At 46.3% G+C, this 23,191-nt stretch overlaps 1 protein-coding gene across 1 annotated transcript in view; it reads right to left on the minus strand.

The window, feature by feature from the left end:
- Positions 1-21,491, minus strand: part of LOC144136670 (prenylated Rab acceptor protein 1) — a 22,434-nt gene extending 943 nt beyond the window's left edge. The window contains exons 1-6 of the mRNA XM_077669193.1: positions 21,406-21,491; positions 20,881-21,023; positions 12,573-12,785; positions 7,898-7,995; positions 5,999-6,100; positions 1,937-2,063 (exon numbers count right to left, since the gene is read on the minus strand). Coding sequence (XP_077525319.1) covers positions 1,966-2,063; positions 5,999-6,100; positions 7,898-7,995; positions 12,573-12,785; positions 20,881-20,975 — 606 coding nt within the window. The 5' untranslated portion in view covers positions 20,976-21,023; positions 21,406-21,491 and the 3' untranslated portion in view covers positions 1,937-1,965. The remainder of the gene's footprint in view (positions 1-1,936; positions 2,064-5,998; positions 6,101-7,897; positions 7,996-12,572; positions 12,786-20,880; positions 21,024-21,405) is intronic.
- Between the last annotated feature and the right edge of the window lie 1,700 nt (positions 21,492-23,191).

Genomic DNA, 23,191 nt, shown 5'->3' on the forward strand with positions numbered 1-23,191 from the left:
CTAGCTTTCCGCTGTCCACCAACATTGGTAATAATATGCTGCAAAAGCCATATTTTTATCCCAAAAAGCCTATTTTTGAAAATTTTTCAAAGTATTCCCTGAAACACCTTGTATGCTATGACAATTATACAGCCATTCGCAGCAGCAGATTTTTCTTCTTGAAAAATGGTTCGCTGTATCACTCGTGAAGCCTGCTCCTCTTTATCCCTTAAAGGTGCTGTGCCTCCGCGAATGTGGATGTGACCTGAACATTATCAAGTTTCTCACGTACAAGGCACAATGTCTTCTAACTTGGATGCAATGAAATGCACAAAGACGAAGAATCGTGTAGAAAATCATCAAGCCAAGCATGCAAAATGAACGTAGAAAACAGTTTTTAAAATGGATTCCTTCATGCTCTACAGCAGCTCCGATATGGCACCACTCTGTGTTTTCATACGTTTGTTTGGCAAGCATGAGTGCTTTAATGTGCCGATTTGTTTACACAACTACTTCATATGACAGGAATCAGTCAAGTGAAATATACCATATAAACACGTGTAAGGACCGCACTTTTTTAAAAAATTTGTGTGAATTTTTGAAGGTGCGGCTTTTACACAAATAAAAAAAAAAGCATAACCAAATTTTTTCTCAATTATGTATCTAGTCCAAAATAGAGGGGCAGCCCTTACATGAGACTATAAAATAATTGTCATCTTGAAAGCAGTTTTAAGTCTCAATGTAGATAAAGTGGATATATCAGGACCTGGCAAAAATTTCGTAATTAAGAAGTAGAAATCTCTTTTTCTTGACATGCTCCTCACAGTAATATAAAAATTATAAAATTTCCGCTGACTGGATAATATAATAAAATCTTGTTAATTCAACATAGTTTTATTCTGAAATCGGGATAATTCGGACTGCCGGTGTGGCCCCAGCCAATGCTCCTACAAGTCTATGGCATAGGACACTCATTCATTTGGATGCAGCTGTGGTCACACCAGTTAACTCGAATCTGCTCCTGACGGGGCATGTCGAGGTACGACCATCACAGCACAGGATCGTTCAAACAGCACTCCTCAAACCTCACTTGCATGGTGCAGTGCTGCCCGCGCACCTCTGACACAGTGGCAGGCATGACAACATTCAAAGGGCCCCTCCGCTGAAAATTAAAGCAGCCACAAGGTCTCGGTTTCGCTTTTCTGACAGCTGAGCACACTTACGTGCGGTTTCAAATGAACATAGGCGAATCATTCTTTCTTTTTCATTTCCTTTTCTTTCTTTTTCATTTCCTTCTCGGAAAGCCGTCCGGTGCGGACACGTTTCCCTCACTTCTGTCTGTGCACTCTCACGCACTGTTCGAAACTGAAGCGGTGCAGTCTCCTCGCACGACGTGACACAAGTAACAGCAGTTCTGCTTCAACATTCCCGACAGTGTGTGTGTAGTTAAGCATTTGAATGAACTGCAAAAAGCCATTTTTGCAGCGTTGTTTTATCTTGAAGGCAGACAAGCGTTACCCAGTCCCACACCGAATAAATTTACAGTGATGCAAATGGTGTTTGGCAGTATCTTAAAGGCTATTCGTTAATTCAATCGTCAGATAATTCAGACACTTTTCCCAGTCCCTTGGAGTGCGAATTAACCTGATTTTATTGTAATTAGCAATTTCAAATAATGCAGAAAGTTCGGCGAGTTGGTGGTTCACCTTTGAAATTTGGCACCAGCACTAAAGGAAGAAAACGTAAGAGAAGCACACAGGACACTGGCTGGTCAAGACAAGAACACAAGACTCGGAGGTTGTCTTCTGTGCTTCTTTTGTGTCTTCAATCTTCGCACTCATTCCAAGCTTCAAACATGCAATTAGTGCCTGAAGGGGTTATCCCAGACAACTGTAGAAAGCTGTTTCTGATTCCATGCACAGGTGAAGACAAAAAAAAAAAGGCATTTCTCACTGACCTGCATTAGCTTGCTACGAGGTTTATCTCTTAGACTGTTTGCAGTTGCAGTTCGTAGCTTTCCTCGTGAGGTGACATCTCAATGGCATACGTTGTTGCATGAAGCATAATCGTGAAGAAGGAAGCACCTGCGTAGCAATGAAAAGAAAACATCTGGCAGACTATACAGTCTCCAAGTGTTAGTGCAAGCATGAGATTTTCTGCAGTGGGCAGCCTAGTGCCATGTGGTGGTATGCAAAGACTGAGCTGTGCTATAGCTGATGTCATTCATCATTGTCATTACCAGTCTATCACATTCACTGCAAGGCAAAAGCTTCTCCCATATCCCTCCAACTAGCCTTGTCCTTTGCCAACTACAGCCATCTTTAATGCGATAGCGTTAAGACACTCATTCTGCAGAAAATCCAGAGTCGTCGCCGCTGGCGTCGTGAGAGCAAAAACCCCAGACATGCAACCTAGATGTGCAACAGGGCAGAAAACTGAGCTAGTTGGTATACGCTCACAAACAACGACACAGAGGGGACACAGCACTTACTCGCAACTACACAAATTTTTATTCAGAGGCCTCTATATATACTACAAAAACCAAAACAAACCCAGAGTAATCGCACGCCACATGCCGAGCAGGAAAAGATTAACACGTGGTTTTCAGTCGCTCTTTCATAAAACTTATCCCTCCACCAGACAAGCCTCAGCATAGATGTGGAGGACCTGTACTACTCGATGCCATACAACATGTTAGTGAGCTGCGTCCATTCATGCATCACTGGTGACAATGATGAAAAGGTGTTTATTGAAAGGCGCGGTGTGTCCCTTGAATCCTTCGTAGAAATTATGTCATTCCATTTGAAGTCCACGGTGATTGGTTACGGTGACCGCTTCTTCGTGCAACGTGCTGGAGTGCGCATTGGGTCTAGGGTAGCTCCTGCTCTTAGCAGCATGTTCTTAGGCTTTGTTGACAAGAAGGTAGGTCTGAATTCAGCTGGCCTGTTTCGGAAGGCATTTCGTTACGTTGGTGACTACTTAATCATCATCGACAACTGTGACAGCTTCGTACGCAGGGTAATAGACGTAGTGAAATTGTTTAGGATAGTGGTATGGGCCTCAAGTTCACGCACGAGGTTCCATATGAAGGGGAGTTGCAGTTTCTGGATCTTCGAATGATTAAGAAACCAGACCATCTTTGTTGGAGTTACCGTCCACGTTCCACGAAACGCCTGTTAAATTTTACGTCAGCACACTCGAAGCTCATGATGGATGGAATCGCGGTCTCGTGTTTAAAGTCAGCTGCATCAAAGTCTTGCCACCATCGCATCAAGGAAAGTGTCGATTATCAGGTGGAAAGACTGATTAACAGCGGATATCCAAATCACGTGATCGCCAGAGCCAGCGAAAAGGTTATTCGCTGGGTTAAGGGCGTGGAAAAAAACAAGAAAAAAGAAGAATACAACAAACCCGTGGTAGTACCGTATGTGCACCGACTTCCACACGGGATTAAGAAAGTTGCTGGCAGGTATGGCATTCGTGTCATGTTTTCGGCTCCCAAAAAACTACCAACTTTATGCCCTGCGATTCAAGCTAAGGCGGAGCTGGGCGCGAAGAAAAGAAAAGGAGGATGTGGTGTCAGGCATGTGTCACCGTATGTCGCGTGCAAAGTGGGCACATTGTACAAGATCCCCATGTCGCGCGGAAAAGTGTACATAGGCCAGAGTGTTTGCTGTTTGAATGTGCAGCTTATGGAGTATGCCGGAGATTTGGAAAAAGGTAACACTTCAAATAATATGGTACTTCATTGTCGTGACTGCAGCAAGCACAAGAAGAAATGTTCTCTCCTTTTTTCCAAAACGTGTTCTTTTTCGTCACCGAGATCGTGTAACGCGGGAGATAGTTGAAGCCTATCATATCACGGAAACGGGGCATACATGTGTTAGTGACCCTTCAGTTGGCTTGTCTGGTGGAGAGATAAGTTTTATGAAAGAGCGACTGAAAACCGCGTGTTAATCTTTTCCTGCTCGGCATGTGGCGTGCGATTACTCTGGGTTTGTTTTGGTTTTTGTAGTATATATAGAGGCCTCTGAATAAAAATTTGTGTAGTTGCGAGTAAGCGCTGTGTCCCCTCTGTGTCGTCGTTTGTGAGCGCCTGGATTTATCATCATGAACCTAGATGTGGCCACCTAGGTCACGTGACCTTGAGGCATCACCATAACTTGCCCATTTGATTGTGAGCAAACTGACCACCATGGCAGGCGGCAGTTAAATTAATGATTAGTTGCAAGAGTTTGCTCAGGAATTGGAGCAACCTGTGTCACATGAGCCCCACCAGTGGCAGCACCTGCCATCGCACGGCAGTGGCGCGTTTACACGGAGAAGAGTGGCTTGGTGCAGACCTTGGTGCTCCTGCTGCTGCCGCACGCATGTGCAGGCCGGCTCCGGCATGCTTGCGCAGGCACGCGGCGTATACGCTTAGAAACTGTCCATGGCTTCTGCTGCACGCGCGCCGCAGTGCTGTCCCAGCGGAGGTACGCCGAACCAAAACCACACAAGCAAACGTTCCAGAAACGATAATCGCTTGATATTAATAGTTCACGATTTCAAGTGCCAATGCGGCGGCCTCAGCTGGCAAAGGACAGGGATAATCAGAAAGACATGGGAGAGGCCTCTGCCCTGCAGTGGGCGTAGTCAGGCTGCTGCTGCTGGTGATGATAATGATGATTATGATATTCATCATCATCATCAGCCCGACTAAGCCCAATGCATCAGCAGCAGCAGCAGCAGCCTGCCTGTGCCCACTGCAGGGCAGAGGCCTCTCCTATATATATCCAGTTAACCCTGTACTGTGCCAGCTGTGGCCACCCATCCCCCAAATCTTCTTAATCTCATCCACCCACCTAACCTTCTTCCGCCCGCTCTTATTCGTGGCTTCTCTTGGAATTCACTCCGGTACCCTTAAGGACCAGCGGCTATCTTGCCTTCGCATTACATGCCCTGCTCAAGCCCATTTCTTGCTCTTGATTTTGACAAAGATGTCATTAACCTGCATTTGTTCCCTCACCCACTCTGCCCTCTTCGGGTACACTTATCACTTTCCTTTCCATAGCTTGCCGTGTTGTCCTTAATATAGCTCATTTTACTATTCAACTGAATACTGGAAATCATCGAGTATTTGTACAGGCCTAGTTTCTGACATAGTAATGCATAAAACATATAGTCTACATTTTTTATTCTGCCGTGTTGTCCTTAATATAGCTCATTTTACTATTCAACTGAATACTGGAAATCATCGAGTATTTGTACAGGCCTAGTTTCTGACATAGTAATGCATAAAACATATAGTCTACATTTTTTATTCTCTTTTCTGACTGAATATATTTAATTTTTTTGCCAATTTCTTTACAAGTCACTAAAACGTTGCCAATCAGATTTTTTTCCTTAAAAAGCAACACATTTTTTTTTCTTTATGTCATTAAAAACAGGCCTATTAGCGATACTGTGATGATCTGCAATGAAGAAAATTTTTTAATTTATACCTGAATAAATTTTTTATGCACACCATTAAATCTATCTTTCATAATAAGGGCAGCCACAAACCTACCGTAATTAATGCAACAGTTTCCCATGTGCTGCAATTTCAGTGTGCGTGTATGTGTGTGTGTGTGGGGGGGTGAGCCTGCTTTCAGCTCTGTAATGCGTCTTCATAAAATTTTGATGTGTTTGCAAGCACTTATGAAATAGAAAAGTATAAAGTTTGAAAATTAAAAAATTTTGCAGCCATTGGGAATTATGCTTAAAATTGCGCTTCCATCAGTCATGCATTTTGAACACAAGAAGTGTCATCCATATCAGTGTACTAGTCGTGCAATAAAAACCGTTCTATATACTCTGTGTACAATTGGCAAAAAAAGTTTGACCAGCGCTAAATCTCCTTCTTGGCAACCTACTCAAAAAACAATTGTGGCAAATTTTTGACACAGCACTACATATGGACCTTCAAGCAAAAAAGAAAGAGCCAAGGAACAGGCAAACAGCCACACATGCTCAGCAATGTTTTTCTTTAGTTTCTCACCAAGAACCCAGAAGACGGCAGATCCAGCCCCAGCTACATAAAATATTGGAAAACAAAGCATGCCCAGTATACAGTACTGCTGCACCAGCGTGAGTTCCTTATCTGCAAAAATAAAAAAAAGAAAGCCAGACATATGAATTATGCAAATCATGGCATGAAGTGAAGTTAAGCAGTAGACACATCCCCATTCATACTTGGCACAGAATTACAAGAAACAAAGGATAGCCAGAGTGCTTTCATATGTAACATGGCTGAAAGTTGACCTAGTTGTTACACATCTATTATTTGACAACAAGACACCACGGGGACATTTGCATGAAAGGCAAACAGGACCAACTGAGACGCCATTTGCCTTATTAATGCAGAAGAATTATATGTCCCATTAGCACAAAGCCAGCATCCGCAGACTATGGCACAAAATTCGGAGGATGTCAGAAGGGCAGTGTACATACAATGTCACAAAACATAAGCAAACATGTTTAGTCATGAATAATGAAAAATAACATATGACCTTGTGAAAGTCATTACTTGTAGTCATTCTGCAACACATTATGACACAGCACTTTACAAGTAACATAATGCAAGGTGTATAGAGTTTCTAAAAAGTATACATAGTCATGATGCTTAGTCATAGTCATGACTCATAATCATTCTGCAACATAGCAAGACTTGCACTTCTGCAACACAGCATGACTTGACACTTTTCAAGTAACATAATCTAAGGTGTATAGAATTTGTAAAAAGTGTGCATAGTCGTGCCCCGTAGTCACAGTCATGACTCACAGTCATTGCAACGTAGCATGACTCAGCATTTTGATGCTTTCGCATTCTCACACTTAAGCAGTCTTCAGTGTCCCTGCCCAACTTTTTTTAACGTCCATGTAGCACTGTTTTCCAATAATGCTTTCTCGTGATTATCGTTGGAAATCGATAGATTTTCAAAAGCAAAAGGAATACGATGGACTATGAGCCAGGCCATAGTTAAAGGGACACTGAGGAGAAATTGAAGTTGGCTTGTATCGATAGAATAGCAGCTCCTGATCACAAAAACGCCACTGTTACTGAAAACAAAGCTCTTGTAATGTAGAAAATAGCAAGAACCAAAATACAGGTATCGCCGCCACAGGCCAATCTCGCAAGTACAAGCGTGATGACTTCCTAGGACAAGAAGCGCCACCTTGGAGGAATTTTCCTTACTTCATGGACGTCGTGAATCTCTGAGGCTAGCAAAGGAAGGTTGCGCATCGCACCGCTTAGGACAAGAGGCGCCACCTTGGAGGAATTTTCCTTACTTCATGGACGTCGTGAATCTCTGAGGCTAGCAAAGGAAGGTTGCGCACCGCACCGCTAGCCGTCAGAAATCACGGAGTCTGCGTTTACGTCACGTGTCACGTCACTCCGTTCTGAGACGTCATAAGAGTTGCCGTGGCGTCATAAGAGTTCCCGGAGTTTGGATCAGAGCGGCGGGAAAAACTTCTTCATCTTCGAATCCAAATTTCTTTGAAATAAATGCATCTTTCGCGGCCGGACAAGCGGCAACGAAGCCATGAAATGCCGAACCATCAGATTTTGCTAACAAAAAAAAAATCGATAGAGCTCTCCTCAGTGTCGCTTTAAGGGCTCTGTATTAATTTTGACCACCTGGAACTGTCTAGCATTCACTGATATCTAAGTACAACAGGGTTTTTGCATTCTGCCACTAACAAAATGCACCCACTGCAGCAGGTCCTGAATACAGAAACTTTGCTCAGCAGCCAAATGCTAGAGCCAATGAATCTAACTAGATTGTAAAACCACCATGGCTGACTTATCCAGAGATCATCCCAAAAATGATATTGCACAGACAAAAATGATGCTTCATAGGATAATGAAACCAAGGTGCAATAATGAATCACTCACTGAACAGCTTGAGTTTGCCTTCAGAACTTTTCAGACGAATAATGTATGCACCTCCCATCCCAGCAACGATGGCAATAAGCAAAAGAGGTGAGGTCAGTCTGAAATCAGAGAGGACAGCTGAGTTTTAAAGACGTTTCTTTACCTTCACTAGTATTTGGAGATATTTAAAAGCAACACACTGCTAATATGTGGGTGATCAACATAACCAGCCCCCACCTCAGCACTTTGTATTTAGTGTCCTTCGTTTTCGGGTTTTATTTTATTTTATTTTCGCAATTTGGGGGTAAAAATCAGGTGATATTTTGCTATGTTATATTCGGATATAAATTGGGTTATTCAGCAACAGGTCCCATAATTTGGGTTTTATTGGGTCATAGTTTGTAGCAGAAGACAATAAATTTTACTATAATGGCTCGTTTTTGTGCAGAACACAAAATGCTCTATTTTGCTTAAAACATAGTGACTGGCTAGTTGGTTCTGCATACTGGAAAAATTGCAGCGCAGCAGTAACAAATACGAGACGAGAAGGACGCAAACACAAGCGCTGACTAACAACTGTGATTTTATTGCTCTGAGCCAGCCTATATAAGAACTAGGTACAAAACAACAAAACAGAAACCAACACATCACCTCACGCATTCGTGGCACGATTATCGGAATTGTCTCCCGTTCCTCCAATCTTTCGTCCTATCATTGGCGTTCAGAAATGACATTTCTTTTTCACTAAGGCACACAGAGGGGTTGCTGACACACTTATCTGCGCATTTTGATATCGCCAGAGCTTCTGCTATCAACCTCGTGGTGGTGTCCCGACACTTACGAAGAATAACTGTGCTTTCAAGGGCAGGGGTGCAGCCTTTGCACTGGCTACAGTGTAAGGCGAGTTCCCCTGAGTTTGGGTCCCTTAGGTTCCTTTTGTGCTCTTGTAGCCTTGTGTTCAGACATCTCCCTGTTTGGCCTATATAGATGCTGCCGCACGACAGGGGAATTGAATATACGACATCTTTTTCGCAATCGACGAGACGCGGACGGTGCCTCGTCATGCAGTCGGGCTCACGTTCGGTGTCAGAATTTACTCCTCTGCACAACTGATGCAGTTTCTTCGGGGCCGAGAAGAAAATATCAATTCCCGCTCTGTTTCCTATCCTTTTCAGTTTGTGTGATACTGCATGTAGGTATGGTATCACAGCTGCCTTTGTTCGACGTTCATTTGTGGTGGGCCCATTTCGCGATTGTTTCAGTATGCCCTCTGCAACAGCAATTAGGAGATGCGCTGGATATCCGGCTTGCTCAAGACGACCCACTTGGCTTCGAAAGGCTTCCTCTTTACGGTGCCCACATGTTTTCTCAAGAGCGCTCACAAAGCAAGACTTCACAATGGCCCTCTTCACAAGCTTTGAGTGTTTCGGAGAACGGGGCATGGCAGAAAAATCTAGGAAAGTTTCTCCAGACTCATCTAAACGTGCTCGATATTGACGACCCTTTTCAGGTGAAAGGCTCCGAGCAGGTGATTGACTACTTAAAAGATAGGCGTGGAGGTAGTTTTACTGCCATATCTGTGGACATAAAAGACTTGTACTATTCCCTCCCGCATGACGACCTGTTAAGCGATGTCAGAGATTGTATCGAGGCCCATGGTGCCGTCAAATTTCAAAAATGCTTCAGGCGTGGCTGTCAGTAGCTTCTTGGAGCTGCTGGACACTTACCTGAATTCCACCTTTGCACAGTTCGAAGACCACATTGTCTCTCAAAGAAACGGGATTTGCATTGGTTCTTGTGTCGCTCCCGTACTAAGCGATATATGCCTTGGTGTCCGAGACCGCAAGATACGGGAACGATGCGCTGAGTTTGGCATAGACGAAGTGTTTAGGTTTGTAGACGATTTTCTCGTAATCTTGAACGACGAAAACGGTTGTGCGAATACGCGAGTGCCCGAAGTTTTGACAATGTTTTCAGAGTGTCTTCGACCGTTGGAGGTGACTCATGAGCGGCCAGCCAACGGCCACATTAGGTTCTTAGATTTAGGACTGTACTTTGGCTCTGATCACGTTTGCTGGGCCTGTGAGCCGAGGGGTGAAAAACCAGTCCTCCCGTATGCCTCAGCGCACTCAAAGCTTGTGAAGAGGGCCATTGTGAAGTCGTGCTTTGTGAGCGCTCTTGAGAAAACATGTGGGCACCGTAAAGAGGAAGCCTTTCGAAGCCAAGTGGGTCGTCTTGAGCAAGCCGGATATCCAGCGCATCTCCTAATTGCTGTTGCAGAGGGCATACTGAAACAATCGCGAAATGGGCCCACCACAAATGAACGTCGAACAAAGGCAGCTGTGATACCATACCTACATGCAGTATCACACAAACTGAAAAGGATAGGAAACAGAGCGGGAATTGATATTTTCTTCTCGGCCCCGAAGAAACTGCATCAGTTGTGCAGAGGAGTAAATTCTGACACCGAACGTGAGCCCGACTGCATGACGAGGCACCGTCCGCGTCTCGTCGATTGCGAAAAAGATGTCGTATATTCAATTCCCCTGTCGTGCGGCAGCATCTATATAGGCCAAACAGGGAGATGTCTGAACACAAGGCTACAAGAGCACAAAAGGAACCTAAGGGACCCAAACTCAGGGGAACTCGCCTTACACTGTAGCCAGTGCAAAGGCTGCACCCCTGCCCTTGAAAGCACAGTTATTCTTCGTAAGTGTCGGGACACCACCACGAGGTTGATAGCAGAAGCTCTGGCGATATCAAAATGCGCAGATAAGTGTGTCAGCAACCCCTCTGTGTGCCTTAGTGAAAAAGAAATGTCATTTCTGAACGCCAATGATAGGACGAAAGATTGGAGGAACGGGAGACAATTCCGATAATCGTGCCACGAATGCGTGAGGTGATGTGTTGGTTTCTGTTTTGTTGTTTTGTACCTAGTTCTTATATAGGCTGGCTCAGAGCAATAAAATCACAGTTGTTAGTCAGCGCTTGTGTTTGCGTCCTTCTCGTCTCGTATTTGTTACTGCTGCGCTGCAATTTTTCCAGTATGCTCTATTTTGTTTGTACACTGTTCTGTAAGCAACATGAAAATAGCAGGTTGCACTGCAAACCTTCTAAAAAAATGATTTTTTTTTCTTGTTCACTGTAATCATTTCACTGTGCAGATTGTCATCCCCTGTGCAGCGCTTTTATGTCCGTGAAACACCTATCCACCTGTGTTTGTACATTGCGACAACATTTATTCAATGTCAATGCGATCATTTTAAGCGCGGAAGAGCCTTGAAGCAGGATGCCTTTAGCAAGGGTAGCACTTGATACAGTGATGTCAATAAGACATCTGGTCAATACTGACGCTTTTGCTTCTCGTTTACGAAACGTACAGTTCGAACATGGCCTAAAATTAAGAGCTGACATAAATAAAAAACTTTGAAAGAAATTTAAAATGATCGCTTGACAAATGAAAGAAATTTAAAATGATCGCTTGACTGAAAACACCCCTCCGGATGTTTGCACAGGATGTCCGCTACTCTTCTTGCGGTGTCCTCAGCTTTGTCTGCATGTAAACTAAGTTTCCTGGAAGGCTTAATTTCAGACAGAAATTGGGTTTGACCCCATTTTTAAGAAATTTGCTCGGGATGCTAACATAGAGTAAAATCGGGTTTTACCCAAAACCGAAAGGTCCTATTGTATTTTTGTAAAACATCCAAGCAAACAAAAATATAAAAACTGCCCAGTTTGCACGCAGGCATCATGTGCAGCCATGTACAAGAGCCAGATCGTACTGGCAATTGTGATTTGCAAACACGAAAGGGATGAACTAACAGAAGGGAAAGAGAAGACCAAAGGCATTACAGTAGCTTGCCAGCCAATAGGAGAGGTTGTTTTGTCTGAAATATCCCAAGCACAGGTTTCTGTTCAAGTAAAAAAGACAGCTCATGATAGCGGGAAATCTGCTGCAAATGTGACCGTGCTAAGATTAACCATGCTAGGGCTTGTAGATTAATCCATGAGCTTAAATGCAGCCAAACTTCACAATCAGCTGGCAGAAGTCTTTTGTAAAAGCAGGGCCATGATACCATCCTACAGCATTATAGGGGAACTGACAAGATATTTCAAAACAGTAAGAGGCATTTCTTTCCTCAACATACAGGGGTGTCTTCCAGCCACCCCTGCAGGTTTCAATACCAGGCACAAAGCGGAGCATAAGTAACTATTCTTTCTTTTTCCTGCCCCACCATAGTATTTATCCATATGTGAACAATCAGCAATGCAGAACCTGGAAGACTGCTTACTGGAAAGCGTTAGAGGATCGGGGTGAAGGACAAATTTCTCCTCGTTTTTAAGCCATGTGATCACCGATGCTGCAGTAGGCCAAATGTGAAATCAGGCAGGAGCTGTGCGCTGGCACCAACCAAAAAAATATGGCTTGTAAATACTCACACACCACTCTGGATTTCCGAGTTCATTTCATGATTACTATGAGAGTGAAGATTTTTCCAGGCAGAAACAGTGACATGCTGAAACTTTGTGTTTATGCCCCTTTAATTCTGCTTTGCTTCTTGCACTGTGCAAATATCAGAATTTTATGGTTCTGGCTAAACAAAGGACATGATGCAAAAGAGCTGAAAGAAGCATAACATTATGACGAATGCTGCATTCTCCCACAATCCATAATGTGCCAACACAGTCTACTCACATGCAGTACACGATCAGACCAATGAAGACGAAGAGATAGTTGCTCTGAAAGTGCTCCACGTTACGGATGACCCTGGTAGATGCATCGCTAATGTTCTTTGGAACGCTGAATCGGTTGAAGTTGACAAACTGCTTCCATGGCCGAATGGTCTGCTTCTTCTGAGACAACCATTGCTTTGCAGCTGCAGGACTTGTTGGCAACAGGCCAGGTTTGCTGATGAAAGAATTGAATTAAATGCACGATGTAGCAAGCATTAAAGATCAAGTAACATAAAAACAGTTCAACAAACTAAACACACAATGGCTCGAACAAAAGTAGACGTAGGGCTAATTGTATGAAACGAAAAGATACTTACTGAGAGCATAAAATCATTTTTAATGCAGACTAGATAATGTCTCTCGTGGTAAAATGCATAAAAAAGCCATGCCATAACGCTACCTGTGTGTGCTGACTCATTCAACAGTTACCATCGCTCCATATGTTTATCTGTGCCTTCTACATTTACAAATTGAGCTTTATGAAAAGTTTAAATAATGCATTGTATCAAAGCCTTGAGGCTTATGCACTTAGATGTGTCCTAATTGGCTTCAATCTACCAAATTAACCAATAATGGCCCCAGCAGCAGAAACTTCCCGATAGATGTGCTTGTTGAAAAACTGGCAGTGATGAGCAGCATGTGTGCACTTCTGTGCAGGCAGAAATACCAGAATGTGAAAAGATAAAGTTGTTTTTAAAAAATCCTTTTCCATCTCAATTAGTTGGTGGGCTTGGTGATATTGTTACAAGTGGACGAATCATGAACGAAGAAGTGGCGGTGCACTGAACGACGACGACGTTGACAGTTGGTAGCTGGGCGCTCGGTTCTGAGCTGAGTGCTGGCCATCTCAGAGCAGCCGCCAATATAGACTTACCGCTGTAACATCCCCGTAACATCTTTTGGTGGAGGTCGCGGGTTCGAGCCGACATGCCGACGACCCGACGAGCCGACGAGACGAACCGGCGAGATGACTACCGACCCGGCCCCTCCGTCTGCGCCTGCCACGCCAACTGTCGTCGTAGCCCACCCTCGCGACCCGGGCACATTCTGCGGTACAGATGGCGTGGACGTCGAGGACTGGCTCTCGCTTTATGAGCGTGTTAGCCAGCACAACAGGTGGGACGCCACGCTGATGCTGGCCAATGTAATATTTTATCTCGCCGGCACCGCACGCGTCTGGTTCGAAACCCACGAAGAAGAGATTGCCACGTGGGATGCCTGCAAGCAAAAGCTCCGCGGCCTGTTTGGGAAACCAGTTGGCCGTCAGCTTGCTGCCAAAAAAGAACTTGCAGCTCGCGCCCAAACGGCCACTGAATCATATATTACATACATTCAAGACGTCTTGGCACTGTGCCGAAAGGTCGATCCCAACATGACCGAAGACGATAAGGTAGGCCACATTCTTAAAGGCATTGCCGACGATGCCTTCCACCTTCTTCTATGCCGGGACTGCTCTACGGTTGACTCCGTTCTGCAGGTGTGTCGACGCTTCGAGCAGGCCAAGCACCGGCGCATTGCACACCGCTTCGACTGCCTGCCTAACACAGCTGCCAGTTCCACGTGCGAGGATCTGCCGACACTAAGGCAGCCTTCCAACCCCGACAACGTGACTCGCATCGTGCGCCGTGAACTGGAGGCGCTGGTTCCTGTTACGCCCAACGCGCCCTTGTCGGACAACACCCTGGCCACAATATCCCTTATTCAAGCTGTCGTCCGCCAGGAGGTCGCCAACTTGGGCATGCCCTCCAGCCATCGTCCCGTCGAACCTCGGAGTGCGAGCCCCATCTCTCCCGTGGTCGCTACTGCTACGGCCCGCAACACCTTCGTCCCAAGTTACACAAGGTATCGCAATCCGGATGAGTGGCGTACCCCTGACGACCGGCCGATCTGCTTTACGTGCTCGCGCGTAGGCCACATCTCCCGCCACTGCCGCAGCTGTTGGTCCGCACCTCCCCGACCTTTGCCCTACGTCGACCGCCGTTATGACTATGGACCCCGTCGCTTCACGCCTCGGAATGACCCACCCAGCGCCGAGTCCACACCGCCTCCTCGTAGAACCAGCCGCTCTCCCTCCCCGACAGCCCACCGTTCCCGCTCACCTCTTCCGCACCGCAGTTACTCACCGTCCTCTGCAGGCCGCTTCGTGGGAAACTAGCCAGTGCAGCTTCCGGAGGTGATGCTGCATTGGTGCCCCGACCTGAAAATCCTCTACTGACCCAGCCTTCGCCCTGTAATCTGCTCGACGTTTTTGTGGACAGTGTTCCTGTTTCTGCCCTCATTGACACTGGTGCCCAAGTCTCGGTTCTTAGCTCATCCTTTTGCCATCGCCTCAAAAAAGTTCAGACCCCTGCCGCTTCGCCCACCGTTCGCGTTGCCGATGGCAGCACTGCTGCCGTCACTGGCCTGTGCACTGCCCGCGTCACTCTTGCCAATCGTCACATCCCAGTTTTGTTCACCGTCCTCGAACACTGCCCTCACAATGTGATCCTTGGTCTAGACTATCTAACCGCTCACTCTGCCCTTATCGACTGCTCCAGCGGCCTTCTACGATTGGACCTACCTCTCAGCTCAGCCGACACACCCTCAAGCTCCACGCCCCGCCTTCGCTCCACCGAATACGCTCGCCTGCCCCCCCGACTCTGCCGTTTATCTGCCTATGTCCCCATTTCCTGCCGTTCCTGATGGGGATTATCTTGCCTGTCCACTCGCCGATGTCGTTCTCTCCCGCAATGTTGTTCTTCCGCACCTCATCGTGACCGTCACCAAGAATAGCACCTCCCTTCCTGTCCTCAACTTCAGCTTCTCACCACAAGTTCTTCCTGCAGGCATATCGCTTGCTACTTTGTCTTCTCTCACCGACTGTACCGTCACTGCTCTCTCACCTGGACCGCCTTCTACTGTCTCTCAAGCGGCCGACATCCGGCCAACGTTCCGCAATCCATTTCTGCGATGATTGCTTCTGACCTGAGCCCCGAGCATGCACAGGATCTTCATAACCTTTTAGTGTCCTACTCCGACATTTTTGACTTCGCTTCTGCTCCTCTGGGTCAAACATCGGTAGTGACTCACCGCATTGACACCGGCGATGCCAGACCTATACACCGGAGGCCTTGTCGTGTGTCGCTACCAGAGCGCCAGATCATCCAGCGGGAGGTGGACAAGATGTTGGCCAACGATATCATCGAGCCTTCAAACAGCCCTTGGGCATCTCCTGTCGTGCTCGTGAAAAAGAAAGACCAAACTTGGCGGTTTTGCGTCGACTATCGTCATCTCAACAAGGTCACGAAGAAAGACGTCTATCCCCTTCCGCGCATAGATGATGCCCTGGACTGTTTACATGGCGCCCGCTACTTTTCTTCCATCGACCTTCGTAGCGGGTATTGGCAAATCTCTGTTGACGCAAGAGACCGCGAGAAAACAGCTTTCGTCACCCCTGATGGCCTTTACCATTATAAGGTCATGCCCTTCGGCCTTTGTAACGCCCCTGCCACATTTGAACGGATGATGGACTCGTTACTCCGGGGCTTCAAGTGGACGACCTGCCTTTGTTACTTAGATGATGTAATTGTTTTCTCGCCCTCTTTTGAAACCCACCTGCTTCGCCTTTCGTCCATCTTGGCACTTTTCCGCCGCGCAGGTCTTCAACTCAACTAAAAAAAATGTACTTTCGGCCGCTGCGAACTCAAAATCCTCGGCCATTTGGTGAATGCGAGTGGCATACAACCTGACCCTGATAAAGTTCGTGCCGTCAGTGCTTTTCCCTGTCCCCGCTCGCCCAGTGATGTCCGCAGCTTCATCGGTCTCTGTTCCTACTTTCGCCGGTTCGTCCCGAACTTCGCAGCCGTCGCTCGCCCTCTCACCAATCTGTTGCAGAAAGGCGTTCCTTTTTCCTGGGGACCAGAGCAGGCTACTGCATTCTCTAGCCTTATCGCCGTCCTCACCAACCCTCCTGTATTGGCCCATTTCAACCCGTCTGCCCCGACTGAACTTCGCACCGATGCCAGTGGTCACGGAATTGGCGCCATCCTTGCTCAGCGACAACGCGGCCAGCACTGCGTCATTGCGTACGCCAGCCGTCTTCTTTCTTCCGCCGAGAAGAATTACTCCATCACAGAACGCGAGTGCCTGGCTCTTGTTTGGGCCATTGGAAAATTCCGCACATACTTGTTCGGCCGCCCATTCACTGTTATAACCGACCACCACGCCCTGTGTTGGCTCTCATCTCTAAAGGACCCTACTGGCCGTCTTGGCCGGTGGGCATTGCGATTGCAAGAATACACCTTTTCCGTGGTTCACAAGTCCGGTCGCCTCCATCAAGATGCAGACTGCCTGTCCCGCTATCCCGTCGATCCTCCTTCTACAGACTGTGAGTAAGATGCCTGTGTCCTCTCCATATCCGACCTCTCCCACATTGCCGACGAACAGCGTTTGGATCCCACCCTCACCTCTCTCATCGACCGCCTCAGCACCGACCGCCGCGACACTTCTCTGGCCCGGTTTTTGCTGGACGGGAACACGCTGTACCGCCGCAACATGCGACCTGATGGCGCTGAGCACTTGCTCGTTGTTCCCCGCCACCTACGGTCCACTATCCTCGAACAACTGCATGACGCACCTACGGCTGGTCATCTTGGTGTCTCCCGTACGTACGACCGCGTGCGCCGGCGTTTCTTCTGGCCTGGTCTGTACCGCTCCGTCCAACGCTACGTCGCCGCTTGCGACATCTGTCAGCGCCGAAAGAAGCCCGCTGTCCTGCCGTCTGGACACCTGCAGCCGATCCCCATCCCGACCGCCCCGTTTTCTCGTGTTGGGCTAGATTTACTTGGGCCCTTCCCGGAGTCCTCCACGGGGAACAAGTGGATTGCTGTCGCCACCAATTATGCCACGCGGTACGTGATCACTCGCGCCATTCCAACCAGCTGCGCCACTGACGTCGCTGACTTCCTTCTGCACGACGTCATATTACACCATGGCGCTCCCCGTCAACTCCTTACCGACCGTGGCCGCTGCTTCCTTTCCCGAGTTGTTGACGAAATCCTTCGTTCGTGCTCCGTTCGTCACAAGTTCACCACTGCTTATCATCCTCAGACGAACGGCCTTACGGAGCGTCTCAACCGCACGCTGACAGACATGCTCGCCATGTACGTATCCGACGACCACCGGGACTGGGACATAAGCTTGCCTTTTGTCACCTTCGCCTACAACTCTTCGCGCCATGATACCGCTGGTTACTCGCCCTTCTATCTTCTCTTTGGACGAGACCCCTTACTGCCCTTCGACCCTCTGCTGCCCACAGCTGGCCCTGTCACTACATATGCGCGTGACGCTATCGCCCGAGCAGACGCTGCCCGCCAGGTTGCTCGACACAAGTTCTCCGCCTCCCAAGAGGCTCAAAAACACCGCTACGATGGCCTGCACCGTGATGTGCGATACCCTGCCGGATCTCTCGTCTTGCTGTGGCTCCCATCCCGTCGTGTGGGGTTATGTGAAAAACTTCTGCCGCGCTACACAGGTCCTTATCGTGTATTACGGGCAGTGACCGACGTAACGTATGAAATCACGCCGCTGCACCCAAAGTCGACGTTCGCTCCACTGAAGTCCGAAGTCGTTCATGTAGCTCGCCTCAAGCCCTATCACCCACCATCGACATCGCACGCCTAACACGCACCGGGACGTTGCCTTCAGCCGAGGGGGATAGTGTTACAAGTGGACGAATCATGAACGAAGAAGTGGCGGTGCGCTGAACGACGACGATGTTGACAGTTGGTAGCTGGGCGCTCGGTTCTGAGCTGAGTGCTGGCCATCTCAGAGCAGCCGCCAATATAGACTTACCGCCGTAACATCCCCGTAACAATATTATTCTTGATCTTAGAAGCCCCTAAAAAGAACTAAGAGCACATAAGTACAGGATGTTGGTTCAATAAATACAAGCCACATAAGGCTTTACCACATTTTCACATTTTCGGCACGTCCTTTTTTTTTTTCGAGGGCCGTGGGGCATTTTACAAATAGACTTTTGTTGGATAACCCAGGCATTTCTTTCTGTCCCTTGAATGAAGAATTAAAGCAATTTTACTAGGCATCACATTATTTTTTGTTGCCAGTCTTGTCATTTTATGGATTTCATTTTGCATGGCTTTATTACAGGTTGGATACTGTTATGCTGTCTAGTCAAGTAGTAAACATTTCTGTGCACATATTTTTTCATACATGCTTAGGCAGTCTTGTTTTGTTTATTTCAGTTCCAAAGGCCATACACTATTTGAAAAAATAAGGGCAACAACATTTGCTTGTTTATCATTTTCTGAAATATTATTTTTTTTGCACTGAACAGATATTCGATTCGTATTCATAAATTTCACTATTCGCACACCCCTAAAAGAAAGTCATTGTGTATGAATTTGCAATGTCTTGTCGGACAACATAGGTCAGACTGGAGATTGTGTGAATGTGCATCTTTAAGAACAGCAGACATTGCTATTGGAATAAGGGCCATTACATATCATAGTACATTATTGCAAATGTGACTAGTCCTATTTTTGAACAACAGCCATCTAAATAAGACACCAAGATAAACTGCCACGCGATGCCCCTTTTGCTTGAGCCCATTTCTGTTTCCTCTACTTTTTAGCTTTTTGGTATGCGTTTCTTGTGGTGGGTTTATATACCTGTGCTCTTGAAATTAAGGTTCAGTTGTTAGAAAGCACTGGTGAAGTGTTGTCCCTCCTCCTGTGCACTTGTTTTTCGCACTTCTTTGAAGATGACTCCTATCCAACTCACCCAGCTTTCCACACTACTTAAATAAAGTTTCACTTCTTTTCATTTCATTTCCTTGTCCTTTAAATGCCCAGAGACATTACATAAGGGGGGATGCGCATATAGGTTGGGAGTAGTGGCAGAACAAATGGAAAAGACACAGGGAAAGAAAAGAACACAGTAACATACATCCAAAATGCTGTCGAAAATAAAGACTAACTTTAAAATTATAAAAACTATAAAAAGTAAGGAACTATGCAAAAACAGGCTTTCAAACAATTTAAATCAAGATACAGTTGGCACTTCAACATCGCAGTATGGTTTGAACAGGTCTGCAGTGTTCGGCAATGTGTGACGAGGAAGAACAGGTCGCTGAGGTTATGAAAACTGACTAGCCAGTTTGTTGCGGAATAGACGGTGGTCAGAGCATGTGATTATGTTGTCAGGATGGCCACTCCAAAGCACTATGGCATCAGGAACTGCTCATGGCAGAGATGTGGGCTTCAATGCGCGCAATAGGGTAACGTAAGTGGGATTACATTCCCGAGAGTGGCTTCAGCAAGGAATGTCTTGGAAAACAATAATAGAAAAGTGAACAATGCATAGGCGTGAAAATGTGCAATGGGCTGCAAGCGTTGGAAGGTCGAGGAATCGTTTTAGTAAAGTGACAGTGGTATTTTTTTAGTATTGTGAAGTAATGAAACAGGCAGCACGATTCACAATCCCTGCCTCGCCTTGGAGCAGATAGTGCAAATCTGTGTTGTCCATGGTAGTGATGATGTAATGTGTGCTCCTAGGCATTTATAAGATGATACTGTACTAATAACGACTGATTTATTGTTGTAAGCACTGTCAAAACCCTAAGCACATAAAACAATGAAATAAACATTCACTGAAATGGATGCATGTATATATCAGCTATAGAGTATAAATAAACTTTTCCCTTTATTAAATATTAAGTTACTGTAGAGCCCAAAATACACCTCAGATGTCGCCTTAAATGTGCACAATGTTCCTGTAGATCTAATACAAGCTCACAAGTTTTTGGTCTCTGCGTTTGAGTACGCCAGTATAACTCTGCACCTTGGTTCTTTCCTATACTCAGATACAATTAAGCTGTACATGTTCTACACGCACAAATATATGGCACTATAGGCATAAAACAAGGAAAGTCGCGATAGATAAAGGAAACAGTTCGGCTTAATAATAATAAATTAAGCGGCTGGTGTGCGCCTCAGGCAGCCGTCAGAGCTTGCATGAGCCGTATTAGTATGCCACGATCACTGTGAAATGCCTTTATTCAAGGCCATAGTGACGTGGCAAAAACATTTTAAGTGGTGCTCAAGAGATTGAATGCATGAGAAGATAGAGCGTCGAACGCTGGCTATATTGAAGATACTGTCATACTTCTTAAAATACATTGGATTGCTTTAAAAGTTTAAGGAGAAAACAGGTAATGTAAAAATGCCGAAGTGCGGCAATTTAACGCCGATTTAAGAACCCATATTACGTACCTCGTCTGTTCTTCGTCCACTGCGGCAACAATTTCTCCAGTAAGTTGGGCTAAATCCAAGTTAACCGAGTCTCCTTTGGCATCCATGCTGTTCATTTTTCTGCAGATTTGTCAAGGGACTGTCCTGTTTTTCGAAGGCTGCGCCTAGAAACGAGGCAAGTGAACAAAAGAAAAAAAAGGTCGGTCGCGTTGGTTTCATTTCATGGTAGAGAAAATTGTTACATGCCACTGTACGCCTATGCAAAGCTGATATAAAAAGAAAACACACACACGCACAAAATTTATTTCAGCTCAAGAAAGCTCGCAGGTGCGCAGTTGTGTGGTTTCGACGGTGGTTTCGCGCGTTGACGTTTTTTCTCGATCGGAGCGTTAGATCAGCTACGATGGAAGGAGAAAACCCATACAGCTGGTATTGGCAGTTTCATAGCTTAGAGCTGCGTCAAGTAAAAAGGAAAAATAATATAAACAGATGTTGAGTACAAAACAGTGGGAATTTTAGACGAAAGCGCAGTGACTGTACACGCACCTTTATGCACAGACGCCCACGCAGTGATGCGCGCAGCAACGATATATGGAAAAAAGAGAGATAGAGGGAGAGAGGTTCGCTGATGTCTACTGCTATTAGGTGCCACACGGAAATAGAGGCGATAGAGGCTTTGGAAGATTACTGCAGATAGAAAAAAAAGAAGTAAAAATAAGTGTTGATATAAAACGTTAGTGATAATCGTCTGTGGTGCGGGTCTCTATTGCCATGTAGTACACTTCGTTTAGAAAAGCAAAACAAAGCAAAGAAATGAGGATTCGTCGTCGTACGGACGTGCGCCAGATATGCTGCGCATTATATCAGGCTTCATTTTCTTCATGGAGGAGTTTTCCTTCCTCCATGATTTTCTTTCTCGCGGTCTTGCGCGACCTAAATATGGCTAGGCAGGTACTTTAACAACGACACCCAAAGGTCCATGGCTAACTCGGTCATGGGATCCCAATAAATGGACATCCAAATTCGATTGTCCTATTCTAATTCAACCCAATGGTTCGAGAAAACAGCATTAAGGATAGTTGCCGGGCCAGTTGGTACATAATATCACCGAAAAACAGCGCGCTTACACGGGATAGAGAAAGAATTAAGGCACGCACACACGCAGCGCTGACTTGCAACTGCAGGTTTATTGCGTTCCTCGCAATCAATACCGGAAAGGAAAACAACAAACAAAAGAAGGCGAGGAAGAGTTCCTTCTGTCACATCATGTCGTCATGGTCATTCAAGATATGCAATTTCTTGTCAATGCCATCGATGGTGTGCTAACGCATGACGCGCGTCCTGTCTATGATGAATGCTTCATAAAGCTCGCGCTTGTGCTGATGATTATACCGCCTCAAAATCTGGCTCCGTCCAAGGTTAGGAGTGCATTGACAGGCAGAAACGTGTTTTGCCAGCAGAGCGAGTGGGTGGGTGCTCATAAAACACCTCCTCAACGAAAACGGAATAAAGTCCAAAACTATGCAACGGAAGGCTAAGCAAATTAGTACCCCGCGCGAAGCAAGCCAGTACTGCCGAAGCACTTGTGCATGACCTTGCCAAACGGTACTTACCGCTTAAATCGGGGCAATTCCAGTACCTTACAAAGGAAGAACTATGACAGTGCCCCAAACTCAAAGCTAGATACGGACTTCACAGAAAGCGAAGTACGCTTCGCAATTCACGAACTCAACAGTAACTCTGCAGCAGGCCCCGATGGTATCGCAAATCGGGCTCTCCAAAATTTAGAGGACAACTCGGTCACGCTTCTAACGCAACAAGTCAACGAAGCCTGGAAAACTGGCCATCTACCTGCAGAGTGGAAACATGCCAACACGGTCCTCATCCCAAAATCGGGCAAGCTGCTGAGGCTACCAAACTTAGGGCCGATCTCACTAACGTCTTGCTTAGGAAAGCTAGCCAAACACGTCATCCTGAATAGACTGTCGGAATACGTAGAAGAAAAGGAGTACTTCCCCTACAATATGATCGGCTATAGGCTGGGTCTCTCAACGCAAGACGCTATGCTACGAATCAAGAAAAGTCTGCTGGATCGCCCCACATGAGACACCAAGGCGCTAATGGAACTCGACGTGGAGCAAGCTTTTGACAAAATCCAACATCAAGCCATTCTCAAGGCCATATCTGACCCCAATCTCGAAACACGCTTCTACCGCTACGTCAAGGCGTTTCTGGAGGATCGAACGGCCACTCTTTGGATAGGCAAGCACGTCTCGGAGAGCTTTGATCTTATTTAACTTGGTGATGACAAAGCTCTCTCGCGCACTGGGTG

This window comes from Amblyomma americanum, chromosome 6, assembly GCF_052857255.1.
Source record: "Amblyomma americanum isolate KBUSLIRL-KWMA chromosome 6, ASM5285725v1, whole genome shotgun sequence".
NCBI lineage: Eukaryota > Metazoa > Arthropoda > Arachnida > Ixodida > Ixodidae > Amblyomma > Amblyomma americanum.